General features: G+C 55.5%; 1 protein-coding gene across 1 annotated transcript in view; it reads right to left on the reverse strand.

Annotated features, from left to right (window-relative positions):
* Positions 1–10,269: 10,269 nt before the first annotated feature.
* Positions 10,270–10,706, reverse strand: part of BHLHE23 (basic helix-loop-helix family member e23) — a 6,629-nt gene continuing 6,192 nt past the window's right edge. The window contains exon 4 of the mRNA XM_044919058.1: positions 10,270–10,695. Within this exon, the coding sequence (XP_044774993.1) occupies positions 10,270–10,695 (426 nt within the window). The remainder of the gene's footprint in view (positions 10,696–10,706) is intronic.

The raw sequence follows: 10,706 nt of genomic DNA on the forward strand, positions 1-10,706 counted from the left end.
CCTGGGGTAGCCACACAGCGTTCTGTCGCTGGGTGTCCAGGTTGCATTTAATATGTGTAATGTGCAGAGAAGCGGGTCAGGTTTCAGATTAGCGCCCATCGCAGATCGAGGGCAGCAGCTGTCCATCTGGAACGGGTGCTGGTGTGTCCAGCCCGCAGCTCAGCCTGCAGGCCTGGCCCACCGACGTCGGCCAGTCTCCATTTAATGAGTGACTTTGGATTAAAATGGGAGCCAACAACAGGGCACCAATCTATATTAAATCTCTGCAAAATGAAAATTGCAAAGATTTACTTTGGGTCGCTACATGCGGAAATGTAATCACAGCCTCATCCGTAACATGCCCTCGCCGCCGGACAGATAATTGAGCTGCCACGCAGGGGATTATGAATGCCTCCAGGTTATGAAGATAGCTCCCCGGTGACGTCTGTGGCCCCTCACGCGGAGGTCCAGCCACCTCGCTCGGGTCGCGCGCGGCCAGGCCCCGAGTGACGTCAGTGACTCACCCTGACGACCCTCGCTTTGCTTGTTAAAGACCTCTCCATGTTTTACTCTATCAAAAAAGTACAACAGGAGAAGAAGGTTGGCACAAATCTGCGGAGGATGAAGCCCTTCGCACCCCGCTTGGCGGTGTATCCCCTGCGTGGCTCTGCGGATGCGTCTGCCGTCTGGGCCATTTCTATAACGGCTCATTTGCCGCACGCATTTCCTGTCTCGTGACGGGGTTTTGCACAACCGCTTCCTGAGCGCCCAGGGAGGGTCTGGGGTGTCTCTGGGCTAACGCCCGCTGACAGGTAGCTCGGCAGCAGCCTGGGGTATGGAGCTTGCGGAAAGTGATATCATGGGGGCCCTCCCCGCCTGGCGCTCCCCAGGGCCCCCTCCCCGGTCACAACTGTCATGTCCTATTTAATCAGTGCTTACAGGGTGTGCACCGCAGGCCCCCCGTCCCAGGCCCTTTACAAGCAGGAAGCATTTGGTCGGGGGGGGCCCACCGGCCATGCTGCGTCTCCCCTTCCTGAGCACGGACCACCTCGGTGGCTCCTTGTCCAAACTCTCGGCCCCTCTCTCCTGTCACAGAGAACACCACGGGCAGCCAGTTGTGCCATGTGAGTTTTAACCCAGAAGATGTGTCTTTGGAAAGGGGAAGAGACGTGGGGGCAGGCAGGCTGCCTCTGAGAGCGGTCGGCGTTGACGGTACTGGGGACCCTGTCTTGCTGCATTGCTTGCTGGGAATCGCAGGCAGGAACCATCTTTGGAAATCTCGACACGTACCTGTCGGGTCTTCCCGTAAAGACTAGGGTTGGCCTGCTCATTTCACCCCCCAAGAGTCTCTTTCATGTCACAGAGACTCACGCGGGGCTTTTGCAAAAATCGAGGTGCGACAGGCGTGGTGCTAAGATTTATGGAAACACCTCATACAGCTCTTTCAAAACTCCATGTGCTACTGAGATTATCACCCCACTTTACAGATGGTAAGAGTGAGGCACAGAGTGGTTCACCTCGGCGAACCTCACATGCTCTATGCTGAGTGAAAGAGGTCACGTGCGAGCAATCCCTCACCCTAGGAGATGTTTTGGGAAAGCAAGACTGTAGGCCCAGAAAGCCCGTCAGCGGTCGGGGGATGGGCACGCATTTTTGGGGTGATGGCGGCATTCTCTATCTTGACCGTGGCGGTGGCTACCCAGCCGCGTGTGTTTCCCACACTCCGGAGCCCTGCAGCTAAGCAGGTGCATTTTACTGGATGTACATTATACCCTAATAAGCCTGACTTGAAACAAATGAAATTATGGGTGATGGCAGAGTTCTGGAAGGAGACGTGGTGAGGGTGGTGCAGCTTGGGGAACACCCTTCACATTGTTGGACTGGATACGTCAACACGGTTAAACCTAAGTTTGGTGTTAAGTCCGTCTTACCTCAGTACCAAGAGGAGACAGTCACACACTGTGAGATGGCGAGTGGCTCCTTCAGCGGCTGCCCCTGTCAGGGGACTGGGGACCGCTAGCCAAGTGCCCCCGAGTTTGCTGGTGCAGAGCATGCAGCCCGCGGACCTCGTGTGGCCAGGCAGCTGACGACGAAGCCCCACGCGGGCCTGGGGAGAGCCAAGCCCCTGGTGCATCTGCACTATCCCTCGACAGAGGAGGGGACGGGGGCCGAGCCCGCGCCCCCTGTCCCGCCGCCCGTGGTGCTTGGCGCAGCCCTCCACCATCCTGGCTCAGGGCGCTGGGTGAACGCCTGCTGGACCCTGCCTGGAGGGGCCTCTGACCTTGTTTGTTAATTTGTAATTATTTTGGAAACATTCTTCGTTCACTTAGGTGGTGGGTGGGGGGGGGGGCGCTGAAAGCCGAGCATTCCCTTTAAAATGACATATTTAGTGTTCTGCAGCTGTAATGAGGCTGCTTAATGAAGTCAGTATCCTTGAAAATCCATCCATGTCCCTCATCTGTCAGCACAGCCACCTTCCAACGTGATATTAATGAGCCACCACGTCCCCTGCCGTGCCGGAGAGAGGCCTGTCACGATAACGAACAGGTTTAGGGGAGGCATGGCTCCTCAAAATTACGTTTGAAACCAGCCTTATTAAGCAAAAAATTAGAGCAAAATCACCTGACGACGTGCTCATTAGGAGACGCTGACTCCCGTCCGCTCCCCTGTTCCGACAGCTTCCCTCAGCGGCCACTGGCTGTCCTTCCTCCCTGGCCATCTCCTGTGCCTTCACCCCCACCCCGCCGCCTCTCCCCAAACCCGGATGGGGCGGTCTGGTGCCGGGGCCGGCCAGGCTGGGTGCAGGCATCTTGCGAGGAGAAACAGGGTTCCAGGAGGTGGCCACAGCTCTGGGAATGGCCCCCTCCCCAGTCCAGCTCTTGACCCCTCTCCGCAGAGTCACCCTGACTGTGACCACATTCAGTGCCCTTGCTCCCTAATTCTCTTGCAGTGAGGATGTCCCCTCACCAAACAGAAACCACTTCTCTCTTGGGCGCTGCCTGTGTCTGCGTCGAGCAGCCTCGCCCCACTTCTGGAACAGCCACGTGGGCAGCAGTGCGCCCCCCACCTGTGCTGACCCGTTTGCTCCAGGCCATGGTCACCGGCACCGTTCGGCTTTGGCTGCAGGGAAGGGCGTCCCTGGGGAGACTAAGGACGCCCGCAGGAGGTGTGAGAGCAGAGAGCAGGGACTCTGTGCCCGTGGTTTTATTTATGGGGCTTACCCTCTCTTCTGTTTCCAGAAAAGGTTTGAGAACCTAAGCCCTGGGTGACCAGCTCAGCCTTTGGCCCAGGACTTTCCAGGGCTTGAAATGGAACACCTGTGTCCGGAGAAAGCCCCAGTCCCGACAAGCAGGCAAGGGGGTCCCTGCTAACCTCAGTCAAGCACACGCAAGGCCAGACCGTCTACAGAAAGCCAGGGAGTTGCAAAGACCTCCTAGGCGAGGCGGACACTCACAGTGGTGCGGCTGTTCGGGATCCCGATGGCAGCCGAGGACCCAGGGACCTGCACGGGAGGTGAAACCACACATAGTGTTGGCACATGAGTGTGCACACACACACACGTGAGCTCCAGACACACCTGGGCAGAGGGTAATGGGGTGGCCCTGGCCTGTTCTTACGCAGTGTCCGCCAGGCTGCGGGCCGGCTAGGTGCTCAACTGCATCAGCCTTCACCTTCCAGACCAGCCGGGCTTTTCCTAAGCCCGATGCAGTCGGCACCGGCTGAGGGGAGTGACCAGGGTCTTGAGACACCAAAATACATTTGGGGTATTTTAAGGAACATGTGTGCTTGTTAGGGGAACAGGGCTGCCCAGAGGGAGGGAAAGAGTTGTAGGCTCTTCTTGTTTTTCCAAAAGCAGCTTTAGGAGAGAACGAGCCAGAGAGGCAGACAGACAGAGTGAGGGAGGATGTGTGCCGGGAAGGGGCCTGGGGCATGCTCTGTTCCCTGAACACAGGCATTTCTGGAAGCAGCCCTTGGGCATTCGGGGTCGAAGCTCTCACCCCGTCCGGTACCCCATGTCACTAAGGTGGAGAAGGAGGGAGGAAGGTCAGGAAGTCTGGAGGAAGCTGCTCATTCTGAATGTCATTGCTGACCCCACAGCCCGGAGGAGAGACTCAAGGGCACACAGAGAGCAGTGTTTTATAGCAAGAAGGCTTTGGGTTCATTCTAGAATCCCGGACTCCTGAATAGGAAATGATCATCTTCCCAGTTGTCTGTGAGGTTTGAAATGCAGGTGCCGCCCACACAGGTTTCTCCATCATCTGAGCCCACGGAAGGCCCGTGGCAGTCGGGCTGGTCTGGCCTAATGGGGTTGGTTAGCGCTACGCTCAGAAGGAGAGGGATCTTTATACCTGAATCATCCTGTTCAGACGCTTTCTTCCATCAGCCGTGTGGCTGCCAGGGGCCCGTTGGCATCCACTGACTCACAGATGGTGGGGTTTCTGAATCTCAGTTACCAAAAATCGTGGGTGTGTCCACTCCTGAGTGATGAGCTGCTCCCTCCCGGTTGCATTCAGTGGACAGAGCCCTCCGGGGGCCTCGGCAGGGCAACCTGGCTTCCGCCGGCACCGTGATGAGCCGGCGGGCCGGGTCCCACAGGCCCCCGTCCGGCTGGCACTGGAACCACCTGGGCGGCAACGGGCTGGGACGGATCCTGGACTCCGCCTTGGGGGTTTGCCTGTGCGTGAGACTTAGAGACTGTTCCCAGGGATTTTGTAACCTCGGTGCCTCTGTGGCCAAAAAGCCAGGAAGCTCTGGGAGGGCCTCGGATATACGGCTCCAGGCCCAGAGCCAGGCAAGCCGGGCTGCAGAGTGAGATGCGTCCTGTCAGATGCCTTGTGGCCATCGGAGAGCGTTGCAGGTCCCATTTGTGTCCAGGGTTTGTGGCCAATTCCCAGGCTGGCCGTGGCCTCATTAGCACAGCAAGCACTGTCCACACGGAGCGGGGAGGTTGGGCTCCTGTCAGGCCGAATCAGGGCCCCCAGGAGAGCAAGCTGACGGTGGCCTCATCACTTCAGACAAAACAGGCTTGGAGGCGAAACCAGGCGGGTTGGGAAGGCTCTCCCTGTCTAGCATGCAGGCGAGCCTCTCCTAAGAAACCCTCGAGCTAGGATCCTGTCCCAGGTGGCCCCTCGGACCCCCGTCAGGTGGGCACCCCCACGGGGCCTGAGCATCACGGGGGATAGACGCCACCGGCCAGGCCCGTGCACGGCTCTGCTCTGTGTTCTGACGGCCATGTCTTCCGGGAATGCAGACCGAGGCAGCACGTCCCTCTGCATCCTGACCAGGCAACAGCCCAGAGACCCCACAGAGCCAGCCGCAGAAGGACAGAAACAGAGGTTTATTCAGAGACCCCCTTCCACACTGCATTTGATAAGCTCCCCCTCCAAACTCACTTTCAAAATGACCTGGCTGTCTTCCTACGCAGAGAGCCTCACTTAAAACAGCTTTTCTATATTTGTATCAATACATATGCCTCGGGCACTTCAGACTAGGAAAACCCTGCATAGCTCATTTTGTAACACAGGAAAAACACCGGCCTCAAAGGAGATTTTACTACCTATTGGAGCCTTTTTGCATTTATGGTAACGTGGGTTTTGCTCCTTTGGAGTTAAATTTGCAAATGGGTATTAATTTTCTAATGTCATGGAACTGACTTTTGTTGGGGTATGGAACATAACATCCAGGGTTATGATCCAAAGAGATAATTAATTGTTGGAGAAATGATTTAATACGTTGTAAATCCCTCTACCTCCATCCCTTAAAATGGGATGCCAAGAGCGATTAAAGACTCAGGACATATCACAGGCAAATTCACATGATAAAATTGTTGTAATCACTGTCTGTTGGATTAACCGGGCTCCGGGGCCTCGGCCTGGTTGTTCTAATCAGACGTCTCTCAGACGGCCGAGGGCGAGGAAGGCAGGCCGTGCTGCTAGGAATGACAGTTTGCACGTCTCACCCATCCTTTTAGGAAAACAATATTTGTCCTTTGTGAGGAGCTGCCTCTTCCTTTAATGTCCCAACCTGCAAGGGAAATAGACATGCGTAGTTGGCAAAGCAGGTGTCTGGGCCGGGATGCTCGTTAGCTTTCTTATAAGGTAAAACAAATTCCCCAGGGATTCAACTGACATCTGCAAGAGTGAAGAGAAAAATCCATGTTTGGGATGAAATTGACCAAATGAGACAGTCCGAAGCCGATGTGCCTGGCACATGAGGGTCTGTGAATGCGCTCGTGTGGGCCGGCGGCCCTGGCGTGTCCACACTCCAGGTCCCTGGGGGCAGAGCTAGGTTAGGATGGAGTTCTGCTCTCCGAGTGTGGATGCCGCTACCTATTACTGAAAACCAGGATGCTGTTTTAGGTAAGCGAATTTCCTACCTGGAGGAAAACAAAGAGCAGAACAGAAAGTGCTGGGGCCGTGGTGTCTCACCAAGTAGGTAAAAACGTTCCCATCAAAATACCCAAAGGAGAGGGAGAGCTATGTCTGCTGCTGGTCATTTTAAAGAAAGGAAGGAAGCAGAGGCGGTGTCTGTCGTGGAATCCTCAATCAGTAGCTTAACCACAGGGACCCCCCACTTTTGTTTTGCAACCTGTGTGCCTTCTATCTCCACTTGGCAAGCTGGGGGTGATCGCACCCACACCGGCAATGGATGCGCCAGTCAGTGAATGTAGATGGGTACAGGACCTCAGGCCAGCAACCCGCCTCTCTTGACCCCAGCAAGGGACCGTTGGGGAGCCAGTGGGCTCAGGGAAGCCTGCCCCGAACCCTCACGAGCCGGGCCCCACGAGCCGGGCTCCACGGGCTCATAACCTGAGTATGAATGAGCCTCGGTCTGCGAGTGGCTCCAGCGGCGGCCAGCATGGCAGAGACCCCCCCCAACGGTGTGGTTAACAGAGGACGAAGGCAGTGTTGGCTTCAAGACACCCCCTCGGCTGGGGTGTCACCGAGCTGCTGGCTCCCGGGCTTGGGTGTGGGTGGCCAGTGTGATTCTGGGCGGCAGCTGGAACGGTCAATCTGTAGACGAAATGCCACCATTTCGTGGTAGAAAACAGACCACGGCGTTTCTTGCCCCCTGCCCTGGCCTCAGCTAGCCTTGGTGAACCAGGCTTGAAAGAGTAACAAGGACTGTGCATTTCCTATGTGTGTAGCTATAGAATTTATTCCTCGAATCAGCGGGCATTTCCGGCTTCTTATGAAGGTGAAGGAAATAAGACACCTGGCAAGCTCTGCCTCAAGCCGCAGGGTCCACTGTGGTGGCCACGAGCCATGTGTGGCCGCTGATACTCGAAGCGGGGCTGGTCTGAATGGAGAGGGCCTCTAAGTGCAAGACACACTGGGTTTTGAAGACGTAGTACAAAAAAAGGAATGTGAAATAGCCCCCTAATAATTAAAAAATGCTGATTACTGTGAAATGATACTCTTTTACCTACATTGGGATAAATAAAAATCATTACAATTAATTTCATCTATTTACTCTTTTTACGTAGCCAGTAGAAAAGCTACCATTTCACTTGTGGCCCGGTCTCTTTGTGTGGCCAGCCGGGTTTAAAGGGACACTCCCTAGGACCACATCCAGATGTACGAGCAGGTGCATCTTTCCTTGCCCTAAGACGGTTCTAAAAATGAGCATCTGGGGAAAAGGCTGTTTCAAACGCCAGTTATTAGCAAAACTCTTTCCTATTTAACCCCCCTCCCCCACCCCGTGCTGGAGAAGTGTCAGCTCTGGGGGTTAGATGCAGGAGGAGTTCAGGGAGTCCATGCCCAGAGCCCCCATCGATGTTTCCCGAGAGTGGTGGGCTTGCTAACGAGGAGCCTACTTCCCTGTATTTTGGGCACAGGGGCCATGGAGGATCAGATCTTTTGTGCTGGGAGTTCTTAGAATGAGGAGGCCAAATGACTTGTATTGGATAGAGCAGATTGCTACATTAGCCTTGTTGAAAAGGCAGCCTAATTTCCATTAAGAAATGACTCCACTCCACCCCCATGAGAGGCAGGCTGAAGTTTTGGAGAAGAGTAGATCATGTAGATACATGGCTGAGCAGCTAAAAAGAAAAACACAATTTAATTTTTTTGAAACCAAGTAATTGGAAGAATGTATGATTAGTTAAATGGTCCTTTTAAAAAGCATGTTGTTTTGGGCGCCTGGGTGGCTCAGTTGGTTAAGCGACTGCCTTCGGCTCAGGTCATGATCTTGGAGTCCCGGGATCGAGTCCCGCATCGGGCTCCCTGCTCGGCAGGGAGTCTGCTTCTCCCTCTGACCCTCCCCCCTCTCATGTGCTCTCTCTCTCTCATTCTCTCTGTCTCAAATAAATAAATAAATAAATAAAATCTTTAAAAAAAAATAAATAAATAAAAAGCATGTTGTTTTTCATCCAAGAAGGGACAGAGAGATTTTTTCCTTCACCTTTTTCTTAGTATTTCCTACATTTGCTGAGTGGTTGCTTACACATTGGCTGTCTGCACCTCAGAGATTTTCTAGACTCAGTGATTTAGAAGCATGTGGTACAAGTTGACACAATTCTCTGAAAATTGAAACTGAGTTCAGTCACAAATGAACATATTTAATTTGATATTAAAATTTAATCATATTATTTAAAAAAAAATAAGTTGAAACCATAACTTCATTCTCAATAGAAACAATGTACTAGACGTGTCTGGTTTTAACCAGAATGAGCACCTCTGTTTTAGATTATGACCAGTAATTTATGAAGTTGATTCAGGATCACTTTGTAATGACCCTGGAAGCAAATGACTTTGGAGTTTGCAGCTGACCAGCTGACCTGCCTTCCGTTACCTAAAAGGGATTCGAAACACAGCTCCTAGCACTCAGCTTTCTGCATGTGCAAAACTGATAAAGTAGTATGTTAGGGAGAAAAAGACAGTGAAGAAATAAATATGGAAATTAGCAAAAAACCAGTATTGAGCATATGTCTTTATGAATAAGACTTAATCACACACTTCATTTTGCAAATACAAAAGGGCCTTTTGAAATGTATTAATTAAAGTTAAATGCTTTAGACAGGCCGCTTTGTAGGGCGGAGGTCCTCTCCTCATTAGCATAGCGTTAACGACAGCCTAGGAAATTGGGTTAATAAAGCTGGATATCGCAGCAGAGCGGCTGGGGTACAAATGGGCACGGACAGCCTGGTCCCCAGGGTGGCTGGCCTGCTGAGCAGAGCGTGTGGACCCCTATGGTGGCAGAATTCTGCGCCGTGCACCCACATCAAAGAGACAGACCCCAACACCAAGAGACAAACCCGTCACCTTTCCACAGGTCAGGAAGCAGCCCCTCCCACCAGCCTACTCACCCATGGCCCAGCCTCTTCCCCTGGAAACGGGTTGGGGGGTTGGTGTGGAGGTCAGCGGGGCTAGACGGGCCCCTCCCTGAAAACCCAGGCCAAGTGGGGGCCCTACTCGGTACAATTGCCTGTAAGCAGAGGGTGCGCGGAGGGTCTCCATCCAACTCCATGCGGGCCACATCCTGGCAGGGAGGTTCTGGCGTGAACGGTGGGGGCCGGGGAGTCCAGGGGCTGTATAGGGAACAAATTCCGCAGACTTGGAGGCAGTGTTGGCTCCGCTCACCTCTAGAGGTTCGCGCCTCTAGGCAGGCAAGAAAATTAACATAACACACTCTGACTGGAGAGAGCAGAAAAGCTACTGCCCAGGGTCTTCCGGTTTCATGGGCAGTCCAGCTCCTTTGCAAAGGACAGTTGCAGGCTGGGTCGGGGCCCATCAGGCCGCGGGGCTGCAGGGGCGATGGTCGCCGAGCCTCAGAGACGGGAGGTAACCGGGCGCCAGCGCCATGCGATGTCAGGAACACACCCAGCAGGAGCGGGCCCTGCAGTTTGGCCAGAGCCCAACGCGAGGGCCCCGAGCTGCCAAGCCAAGCTAAGCGCTCTCCCTGCGCTCCAGGAGAACCCGGCTGGCGCCAAGCAGGACCACTCCCCCGGGGTCACGCAGGTCCCCGCTCCGGCTGTAGTCCTGGTTTTCTTTTTCAGGGTGAGCGGCAGTGCCCGGACAAGCAGGGTTTGTCACCCGTCGGAAGGTTGCCCAGCGGGCGCGCTGCGGGCTCGGGGCGCAGATGCCAGTGCCCCCGCGCTGCGGCTCAATCCTGTGCCCAGACGTGCTCTGAGCTTCTCGCGGCCCTACGCGCGCGGTTGAGCGCGCACGGGCTGGAAGCGACGTCCGGCCGCCTTCTCCGGTGGGCGGGGTTCAGTCGGGGCAGGGTGACACGGTCGTGGGGGCAAGGGAAAATGCAGGACGCGTGCGGGAGGAGGGGCGGCCGGGGCCCTCATGGCTTCTCGTTACAGTGTTTGCAAAGCGCCGAGGGCGTCCCGGAGAAGGCGGTGCACTTGTCTGGGCAGGGCAGCGGGGCGCCCGCGGAGAAAGAGTATACAGCGGCCTGGCCGAAGGGCGCCAGGGGCGCAGCGGTCACAGGCGCCGCCAGGCCCTGGCCCTGGTTGAGGTAAGCCACGAGGCGCCGCATCTCGTCCAGGGCCTGCGCCTGCATGAGGATGTAGTTCTTGGCGAGCAGCAGCGTGGCGATCTTGGAGAGCTTGCGCACCGACGGGCTGTGCGCGTAGGGGATGACGGCGCGCAGCCCGTCCAGCGCGTCGTTCAGGTCGTGCATCCGCCGCCGCTCGCGCGCGTTTATGCTCAGCCGCAGCGAGCGCTGCTCCCGGGGCCGCCGCCGCGCGTCCGCCGCGCCCCCGGGCCCCCGCCCCCGCC

This window comes from Neomonachus schauinslandi, chromosome 10 (assembly GCF_002201575.2).
Source record: "Neomonachus schauinslandi chromosome 10, ASM220157v2, whole genome shotgun sequence".
Lineage (NCBI taxonomy): Eukaryota > Metazoa > Chordata > Mammalia > Carnivora > Phocidae > Neomonachus > Neomonachus schauinslandi.